The sequence below is a fragment of the Sinocyclocheilus anshuiensis genome, unplaced genomic scaffold (genome assembly GCF_001515605.1).
Source record: "Sinocyclocheilus anshuiensis isolate Anshui unplaced genomic scaffold, SAMN03320099.WGS_v1.1 scaffold112, whole genome shotgun sequence".
NCBI lineage: Eukaryota > Metazoa > Chordata > Actinopteri > Cypriniformes > Cyprinidae > Sinocyclocheilus > Sinocyclocheilus anshuiensis.
This window is the reverse complement of record NW_015557175.1, coordinates 326,577-337,309: the sequence shown is the minus strand read 5'-3', so window position 1 is coordinate 337,309 and position 10,733 is coordinate 326,577. Positions and strand designations below refer to the sequence as shown.

The following is a 10,733-nucleotide window of genomic DNA, read 5'->3' as shown; positions in this document are numbered from 1 at the left end:
ATATAAAACCCCTCCAAAAAAAAAAAGAAAAAAAAAAAAGCACTTTAATAGGAAAACGGATCTCATCTCCAGTTGTTATTGAAGTTATTGAAGTTCTTTCCATTTGCCTTTAAAAAAAAAATCTATACTAGTTGTTATGGCCCAGCACCAAAAAAAAAAAATTAATTTAAGAAAAACACAAAAGAACAACAACCTTCAACCCTCTCCATCCATTTGTATTAGTTAAAGCACTCAACTTTATGTTTCCTCTGTAAAAGAAAAAAGAGAGAAAGTTACTGGGAATGCTTAAATGATAAAAACATACAGCCAATCATTTTGTATCGTACTATTTTAATGGAATGCACACTTTGTTTAAAAAACCTGATGTACAAGGTGAGGGGGTTTAAATGGTTCACTACTGAAGAATAACTTACAAACAGCACGAATGGATGTGATTAAGGTGGACAACTATATACAAAAATTAAATACAATGCTACAGCACATTAAGAGAATTACAAATGTTCATAAAAGGCAAATATTAACATGTGGCAAGATGGAACTCCACTAAGTCCCTACATGATCAATAACGTCTCCCCTCTCACGGAAGCATCTTACGTTCATCTGCATACTGAATCTAATGATATTAACTAAGGAGGACACCAAATGTACCACTGTATGAATATTAAACGGTCTCTCTTATCATGGGGGTCATAAAATGATCAAATGTGGCTTGTTTCCCATCAATATTAATTATACAAATGACAACTCTCCCCACTATTTTATATTATATTCCCACGTTTGTAAATAATCATGCAATAGTTCACCCAAAATTAACTTCTCACCTTCATTTAGTTCCAAACCAATATGACTTTTACCACTAGTGAAACATAAAAAGAGATTATATTCATGCTGCTATTTTCCATAACATTAAAGGTATGGAACAGAGCAGCATGGACATTCTGCTAAATATCGTCTTTTGAAAAAAAGCCACACTGGTCGAAAATTACATGAAAGTGAGTAAATTATATAAAAAAAAAAAAAATTAGTATTTCCAAGTGAACTACCATTTTAAAACCTATACTGGAGAAGATAGTTTATCAAATCCTCTAGGTTTGAAGAATAATCTGGACTACTGAGCAAAAAAAAAGAAGTCAAATCTCATACTTAGTTGTCCAAATATATTAAAATTTGTCAGTGTAGAAGCTCTCAACAGCATTTCTCAAAGGCTCAAAGGCCCAAACCCCGGACGCTTAAAGGGCAGCATTACAGTTTCCATGTCGATCAAAACAAACTTGGCTTTTCCTTACTCAGAAAAGAAAGAAAGCAAAAGAGAAAAAGAAAAAAACCTCAACCCCCTTTACGCACCATTCTTCATCAATAACTTTAATTTCAGGAAGGGGAATTTTAACTAGCAAAGGTTTTCGCTGTGTCTTCCTTGCCTCTGTAAGTTCTCTTCCCATGTGTGAAGGGCAGGTATCTATACTTGATCATGTGCTGCAGAGGAAACACAAACAGTGTCAAAGAACTTCACTTTCAGTACAAATGGAACTCTATTTTTAGATAACTCAGCTTTGTGAAATAAAATAGCTGGGAAAGAAAAGCTTCCACTGCCGAACCTTGATCTGCCGTTTCATGGTGATGCAGAACAGCATGATGAAATACATTACGAGGATGGGCCAGAACACTGGCACGTTGAAGGCTTCGAAGAATGTGCAAATCATAGCGATGATGATGCCTTTCGTCGCTGAATGCCTGAAACATCAACACACACATTAATCAATGCACTCGGAAGGAATATGCAACACATACATGTAATGTGAACATCAAAAATTAATGATAGCTACAATGGATGATTTATTATTGGATTTGCTGATAAGTTCCTCTGTTTGGCTGATTAGTGTGGGACTTTTATTTTGCCTGAACTAAGAATCCCAGCACAAACTGCCGCAAATGAAACTGAAAGTTGAAAGACGCTCAACATGTAAGACTAACTTATATAACTTGATCTTGAAATTAGCTGAAGATGAATAAAATGCAGCGCATATCTGTTGCTTTCGTTGACATGAACTACGTTAAAGGGATAGTTCACCCAAAAATGAAAATTCTGTCATTAATTACTCACCCTCATGTCGTTCCAAACCCGTAAGACCTCCGTTCATCTTCTGAACACAAATTAAGATTTTTGATGAATTCTGAGAGCTCTCTGACCCTCCCATAGACAGCAATGTAATTACCACGATCAAGGTCCAGAAACGTAGCAAGGAGATCGGTAAAATAATCCATGTGACATCAGGAGTTCAACCGCAATTATACGAAGCTACGAGAATACTTTTTGTAAGCAAAGAAAACAAATAACGACTTTATTCAAGAACTCGTCTCCTCCCTGTAGCGCCATTTTGGAGAATATCAGCTGGATGTAAACAGCGTATGCTATTCTGTGTCAGCTGCGCCATGCGCAGTGTTTCACATTCATTAACTAGACTGTGGTGGCCCGAGCTGCTTATTTCAAAGTGAAGCACGCACATTGTGCAGCGCACGTGATTGGCTCGTGATCCGGTGTTTTCCGCGGCTCCGAGCGGCTCCGTTCACAGTGAATGCAGTGAACTCCGTTATTGAATGTGCTGTGTGTTTAGCGAGTTTGGGAACGCAACGGCCACAAGTTAAGCATAATTTGCACATTTGCATAATTTTCAACATTTTAATTTTGCTCATTTGCATAATTTTCAATATTTGAATGGGCAAATATTTACAGTATTTCATTACTAATTTCATGTTTGTAAACCTGTTTTCACAGAAGCTGGAGTTTTCCGCCAAAATAAAAGTTCAAGGGTTTATCTCTTGCAAGCATGGCCTAAAATTAACAGACGCGCACAGAGAAAATACATTATATGAATGTATTTCTGAAGGGAACTGACTTCACAATAGTTTTGATGGCATTTTCCCCCTCTTATCATTGCTGATCCATAACCACCACCTGCTGTCAGAGAGTGAATTTTCGTTCTCATTCCGCCTGTCTGTTTTTGTTTCATGCAGGTTTTATCTTTGTATCTTTGTTTGTATCTTTCAATATATGGCTATAACTGTCATAGGAATAATAATATAAAATTATTATTATTGTTTTATTCTAATTTGTTTGGCTTCCAAATTCACCATGAGACTGAGACACTATATCACAACTAAAAAGAGGGTTGAGTCTCCTTTAAATTTCAAGAACAAGTACATTCACCAGCTTTTTTCTTTTACTTTGCACACTGAACCTGTGTTGGAGCTCTTAATTTTGAACTCTCAAAGTGCACCAGATTTATGAATTTAACTTTAAAATGTACAAAATTTTCTTACGGGGGGGGGGCATGTCCCCAGACCCCCCTAAAGGGATCGAGGACCACCCACCAGTCTCACAAAATCCTGTGGGAAACACTGCACGCGGATACGTTGTTTTCATTCAAATCAAAGCGTAAACAACGTAGAAGACGTATCCATGTGTCGCAGCTGACACAGAATAGCATACGCTGTTTGCGTTCAGTGGATACTTTCCAAAATGGCACCAGGGTGACGCGGAGCAGACGAATTGTTGAATAAAGTCGTTATTTTTGTTTTCTTTGCGTACAAAAAGTATTCTCATAGCTTTGTAAAATTGTGGTTGAACCCCTGATGTCACATGGATTATTTTACCGATCTCCTTGCTATGTTTCTGGACTTTGATCGTGGTAATTATATTGCTGTCTATGGGAGGGTCAGAGAGCTCTCAGAATTCATCAAAAATATCTTAATTTGTGTTCCGAAGATGAACGGAGGTCTTACGGGTTTAGAACGACACGAGGGTGAGGAATTAATGACAGAATTTTAATTTTTGGGTGAACTAACCCTTTAAAATTGCATAAAGCGCGGGAATCGGAGATCGGATTTATATCCATTTTGTGGAGACACATTTATGTGGCCAAGTGTAAATGAAACCGTTTTAACAAATCAGATAGCTATGCGATTAGAGAAAACGCATAAAGTGACCAGGTGTAAACAGGCCCTAAAGAAAACTGAACTCATCAAGCTATTTCATGAGATCTTAAAGGGACAGTTTACACAAAAATTTAATTTTGTCATTGTTTACTTACCCTCATGTTCTTCCCCACCTGTATGAATTTCTTTATTTTAAATACTTAATTGTGTAATTACACTGTAACAAGGACACCTTAAAATAAAGTGTAACCCTTTCTTCTTACAAACACAAAGATATTTTAAGAATGTTGGCAACCAAACTGTTGCTGGTAGCCATTGACTTCCATAGTATTGTTTTTCCAATGGCTACTAGCAATTGTTCGGCTACTCACATTCCTCGTGTTCAGCAGAAGAAAGAAACTCATACAGGTTTGGAACAACTCGAAAGTGAGTAAATGATGGCAGAATTTTCATTTCTGGGTGAATGATACCTTTACAATCCATAATGTGCCAACTCACCAGAATTTGAATTCTGGCAACCTCCTGATGAACGGCCGGAACTCTTCATTCTGTTTTGTGGGTAGTTCTGGACCCTCATCTAGTGAAGGGACATCAATTAGGAAACAATAAAATAAAAACGATGCAAATGTCAGTGATGACAGTAAGGCTACGTTTACACGAGAACGATGTAGTCAAAAACTGAAAAGTTTTTCCCTTGTTTTTTAAAAAGTTTCATGGATACACGACGTTTTCAAAATGATTCGCGTTTACACATATCCGTGAAAACGGCCAAAAACGCTACGTAATACAGCGTTTTTGGTCGTTTTCGCAGATATGTGTAAACGCGAATAGTAAGTACTTGGTAGTAGTTGGCGCTGTCACCTTGTTAGTAAACAGTACCTGTAGGAAAGTGACGATTATATGATGTATATGATGCGTCTCCGCTGTTGGTTGTAATATTGGTGAAGTAAATCCACACTTTGCTGAAGAAGCGTTAGCAAACTCTTAGGGTGCTTTCACACTTGGTTCGCTTTCCTGGTCCGAACCCGAGTTCGAGTGCTCCCCCCTCCCCCTGCTGGACTGCGTTCATATTTTATTTGGGTCCGAAACGCGGTTCGTTTGTGTCATCAAGCCAGCAGCTGTTTACCCCGTTGCTTAGTAACGATGGTGCAGGAGAAGGCGGCAAATGCATAACATTGCTCACTGCACTTTTATATATTTAAGTTTTTGAACCGTTCCTTTTATATCCGGTACATAACGGCACTTACGTCTGTCTTACGAATGTACTGCAAATGCTCTAAAGAATGCTCAAGGCGAACAGAAATGAGATATACAGCTCAGTTTGCAGTGCGTCAGTCACGCTCGTCAGGAAAGTGAGTGAAACACACATTTTTATCAAATAATACGTCATTACTAGCGGTTCACTTCCGTGATCTGGTACGATTGCGTTCACATCAGCAGCGAACCGTACCGTAGTTCACTTGAACCGTACCCCAGACCACCCTTTTTAAGCGGACTCTGGTACGGTTCACAGGTGCGCACCCGAGTTCGGAAGACAGCGTTCACATCATCCAAACGAACCGAACTCTGACGTCAGTCGAACCCGGGTGCGCACCAAAAGTGCTAGTGTGAAAGCACCCTTAAACAGCAACAACAGTACCATGTACTCCGCCATTGTTGTGTATGTTTGTTCGCGCTTGCCTTTAAAATCGACACGTACTGCGCATGTCTACATACCGAACACGTACTACGCACGAGCATGACGTCACCGTTTTCAAAGATTCCCGTTTTGGGTGTTTACACGGAAACGATAACGGTGGCGTTTTCAAAAACTTGCACTTTGAAACCCGTTTTCAAAAAGATGTGTTTTCAGTCCCCAAAACGACGTTGTCGTGTAAACGAACAGGCAAAACGCATGAAAAGTTTCCAGTTTTTGGCTGAAAACCTATAAACGGTCCCTTAGATCATTTTAAATCCCAGTCCTACCTGGATCATCCAGCAATGAGGGATCCACTTTTGGAGAGAGGAAAGCAATGAAGAGGTTTAGGTGGTAGATCCCAAGAGCATATGTGACTATGTACCACCCCTAATAAAAGACAGAAGTGTTTTGTTACATTTGATTCACCTTTTGTAATAAAAAATGCAAGAACATTCCCATTAGTCTACAACTGCATGATAACGGATAAAACAGATGCAAACATTCCTAAACAGCTGCGAGAGTATTATTTCTAAAGCATGGTGTTTTTACCTGTAGTATATATACTCTGAGCATATATATGGCCGTTAGGATAAGAGTGGCCGCCCATCGGACTGCTGAGAACGGTGTTGACTTGTCCAACCATGACTGATAAATCTGCATTTCAAAGAGAAACAGTTCTCATGATCCGAAAACTCAAAATCACTCGAACAGTCATTTCCAAGAGCCTGACCTGCCCGAGCCGTTTAAAGAAGTTTCCGATCGCTGATGGTTTCCCATGGATGGATTCACCGGCACTGTCTCCTTCTGGCATTCTGTCTGTGAATTTGGAGGAACATACTGAGTGTACAGTGAAAACAGGAATATTTTTACATGATGTTTTCATATTTACAGTTAAATTACAATGCAAACCACTACTACCCATCTACCCAGAAATAACACAATTGGGGACGCACGATATTGGATTTTTGCCGATATGCCGATAATTTTCAACTCATTTTGGCCAATAACCGATGCCGATATATAATTCTTTTTAATTTTGGTTAGTTTTTAACAAGAACTTATTTGTAAGAATTAAATAAACAATAATAAAGTTATTTTATAATTACAGTACATTGAAGATTTAAAAATAACTATAAATAAACTATATATTAATCACTGCATTTTTTTTTCCAGAATGATGCAGTGGTAACCTTAACATTTTATTTTATGATTTAACATTTGTAAATGGTCTAAAGCAAAAGAGTTGTAAAATTTCAGAAAATCTTACAGTACATTGAAGATTTGAAAATAACTATAAATAAACTATATATTAATCACTGCATTTTTTTCAGAAAGATGCAGTGGTAACCTTAACATTTTATTTTATGATTTAACATTTGTAAATGGTCTAAAGCAAAAGAGTTGTAAAATTTCAGAAAATCTTTTAGAGCTCATAATTTATTTTAAAAAATATCACATATTACACATTAATAAAGAAATCAGTATATATGAAATTATTTAATTTAAGTGTCATGTTTGTGATTTTTTGTTTGTTCATGTAAGCTATAGCTTCTGACCTTTTAAATCAAAACATACTCATGATTTTATGGCACCAATTACTGGTTTATTTAATCAGAAACACAGTCTAAATATTATTTGTGTATTTTGCTTTCATTTTATTAGAAGTAGGCCAACAGCGCCCCCTACAGAATTAAAACTCCTTACTGAGCAGGCGTTAGGACCCGGGGGAGGCTGCCGCTGCAGTGCTATTAACTGTTTACTCTATCACACACCTAACGTCATCTGTACGTGCATTCTCAGTTTAAATGCAGATCCAAAACAGTGAATCTAATCACCATTCAGGCAAAACTTTGCTTCAAGAATGAGCCACAATGCTGACGTGATCTAATCGCTAGCACACCCTGAGCACATGTGAGCTAATGTATTCCTCTTATCGGCATAATTTTTCATATCGGGCCGATGCCGATATTTAAAGCCATTATCGGCCGATTCCGATATTGATCCGATAATATCGTGCATCCCTCGGATCACGGACCTCACTGTCTGCACAAATCTATTGTATCTATTAAGTATTGTCTACTTAAGCATGTTTGCTTTAAATCATAATGCTGTTGAACAGCTACGCCACCCTAATTTATGTTTCTAAAAGTGTTTTACACTCGAACCGTGGAGAATTACAACTGATGCTTTCATTTCTATGTTGTAGCATGATTACGCTATTTGAAGCCTCGATATAAATCCTTTTAAACCTTGAAAAATTAGGTGTGAAAACCAAGCTCTCATTTGTGCTATTTTTGTAATTAAGGCAGTGTTTTGAAGCAACTCCTTGCTTTACAGAGGAAAATGTAAATCCTCTAGTTATACATTTCTATAATCCTTCATACAATTTCTATAAATCCTAATGGGTCATAAAAAAAAGCCCATGACATTTATAGAACTCTTGCATTTCAAGCTTGTCTTTTTTTAAACAGAAGTTTAAAATATTTTGTCAAATAAATTGCAGCAATATTGTCTGTGATTTACTATCTTTGAGTTGAATTGTACTGTAATATCTCACAGATCAGCTTTATTGGCCATTAAGAACACTCATATTAGTCAAGCACTACTTGTTTATTTTTGATCATTTTGACATGTATCTGGATAAAGTCAATCACATGGGGACCTACAAGAATTTCACATTGAATGATTGTCTTTAAATGTCCTACAAGAGCATTTGTCCGATCGGTAATCACACTTGTCCTAACAATTTCTTCTGAATCATAGAAGAAGAGACAACATAGAAAACTGTAGGACTGTTTCAAGAAATGCCAACACAAATCCAGTTCACATTGCTTTTTTTGTGTGCTGTCAGTGAGTGACACTTCAGGCGGGGTTATGGTGGTGTTCAGTTACGTTTGGTGTTTAAAACCCAAACATTTGTTAACTATATGATTCAACCTCGCGCAGATCCTTACATTTTGCCCATTTCCGTCAAATACGAGAGGATTTAATGGAACTGGTTGCCTGGTAGTAAAACAAGGGGAAGACTCCGTGTGCTAACAAAGCCTCAAAGCAGCTCATCGGCCTCATCATTCACTCACTGCTACGCACTCTAATACATCAATCTGGCGAATAACATATATATTATTTGTATGTCAAAAACTATAGTGATTTCAGTGCCGAACCTGCGAGTCCTGGTTCAGATACGCGTCTATCTCCTGACGGTTACCCCAAACAGGACAGAGCATGCAAATGAACAGTAGCTTTAGCTCCAGTACAGATATATTCTCAGTCTGTTCTCATTAGTGAACCGGCGCAACAGACACTTACCTCAAAGTTTATTACATAAACTCCCTGATAATGTAACCAAATAACTTGAAGGCTAATAGTCAGACCTCGTAAGCTAATTTGCTATTTAGCATCGGAGGTTAGCCGCAGCTGAGAGAACGCAATGCATGCTGGTTAGTGTAGTTTTTTAGAACAGGTCTTCTACGTTGGCACGACATGCGCACCACTATGTATAAACTACACTTCCCAGCCTCCTACACGAAACAATTCGCCTCAAGCGGAAACACACGGGTTGTAGTTTTTATATGTGAACGTGTACTCGAAACTAATCCAGGGGGACACCGAAAAGAAACGACAAAGACCAGCAGACACGCAAAAAAGTGGACAACTCACTTCCGGGGAAATCCAAACGCAGGCGTTTGAGGGGTAAACTTTGCTAGCACTACCTTATACTGCATCTTCTAAAAAAAAAATATATATATATATAATTTTACAATCGCCATGCCAATGGAGGACAATAAAAATCGACGGACAGTTAGCATACTCGAGGAGTCGTAGCGCCAGTGAGAGGGTCAGAGTAGGAGTAGGATGAGAGAGACGTGTTTCTCTTACCCGGTTGCGCCGCTGTGTCACTCTCGGCTGCCGATCGCGCGTCGCGCTGCTGCTCCGCGAACAGCACTTCAGCGCAGCCGCGGCAGACCACAGCAGCCGAGCACAGGCGACATCCCACACCCAGACCCAGACCCACACTCACACCCAGACCCACACCCACACTCACACCCAGACCCAGACCCACACTCACACCCAGACCCAGACCCACACTCACACCCAGACCCAGACCCACACTCACACCCAGACCCAGACCCACACCCACACTCACACCCAGACCCACACCCAGTGACTGCAATTACCACAAATCCACACGTGCTGGAAATTCACGTTATTGTGCTACTGTAAAATCATAATGAATTAAACAGAGATGATTGGCTAATATTAGATTAATTATCAGTTAATCAATATTTTGCTGCTTTTTACTTAGATTTAATGAGTATATTCGCAAATTGCACATTTTTGTCATTTATTGTTCATAGTCAATGAGACACAAAGATTTCGCAAGACTTTCTAGATCTGAAGCTGATCTACTGCTCTCCACATCCTCACTTTTTTGAATGGCAACAGAAAGAATTAACCCTATAAAGGTTAATTCTATCAAATTTACTTTAATTTTAACCAATTTAATTCAATAACTAAACTACATGTTCCTAATTATATAAGGGTTAATTATATGTATTGTGTATATATGGGGACATTTATAAACTGTTAAAATGTTAAAAGATAGAAACGTGTTAACAAAATGAATCCGTTCCAAATCCATTGTCCTGATGGGACCAAAACATGAAGGTTGTCCATGATTGTTTACTGCACCTAACCAACCTGTTTAATAGTTTTAAATGTTGATAAATGATTAAAAAGAGCCTGAACTCTTATATTAATATTATAACTGTAATTCTCCACTCAGATAACTGGCAAAAACCATAAACAAAAAGTAATAATGTAATTGTTTTATTCCTCTTTCAGATGCTCTCCAGTGTCTATCTATCTATCTATCTATCTAATCTGTCTGTCTGTCTGTCTGTCTATCTATCTATCTATCTATCTGTCTGTGTATCTATCTGTCTCTATCTATGTATTTATCTGTCTGTCTATCTATCTATCGGTCTGTCTATCTATCTAATCTGTCTGTCTGTCTGTCTGTCTGTCTGTCTATCTATCTGTCTGTCTGTCTGTCTGTCTATCTATCTATCTATCTATCTGTCTGTGTATCTATCTGTCTCTATCTATGTATTTATCTGTC

The 10,733-nt window shown here is 38.1% G+C and overlaps 2 protein-coding genes across 6 annotated transcripts in view; both read right to left on the bottom strand.

Moving 5' to 3' along the window:
• Positions 1-14: 14 nt before the first annotated feature.
• On the bottom strand, positions 15-9,590 carry LOC107678415 (protein RER1). 5 transcript variants are annotated; one of them, XM_016473664.1, is made up of 8 exons: positions 9,491-9,590; positions 6,342-6,427; positions 6,161-6,265; positions 5,899-5,998; positions 4,432-4,510; positions 1,596-1,731; positions 1,419-1,473; positions 15-248 (listed from the first exon to the last, which is right to left on the bottom strand). In XM_016473664.1, exons 2-8 carry the CDS (start codon positions 6,420-6,422, stop codon positions 238-240), a joined length of 567 nt encoding a protein of 188 aa, XP_016329150.1. In that variant the 5' UTR covers positions 6,423-6,427; positions 9,491-9,590; the 3' UTR covers positions 15-237. The 5 variants fall into 5 exon arrangements, with proteins under 5 accessions (XP_016329150.1, XP_016329148.1, XP_016329146.1 ...); XM_016473662.1 differs by having other exon boundaries at positions 1,345-1,473; positions 9,491-9,589; XM_016473660.1 differs by lacking the exon at positions 15-248 and having other exon boundaries at positions 284-1,473; positions 9,491-9,589.
• LOC107678365 (tumor protein p73-like) overlaps positions 9,116-10,733 on the bottom strand; it is a 50,404-nt gene continuing 48,786 nt past the window's right edge. The window contains exon 10 of the mRNA XM_016473604.1: positions 9,116-9,132. Coding sequence (XP_016329090.1) covers positions 9,116-9,132 — 17 coding nt within the window. The remainder of the gene's footprint in view (positions 9,133-10,733) is intronic.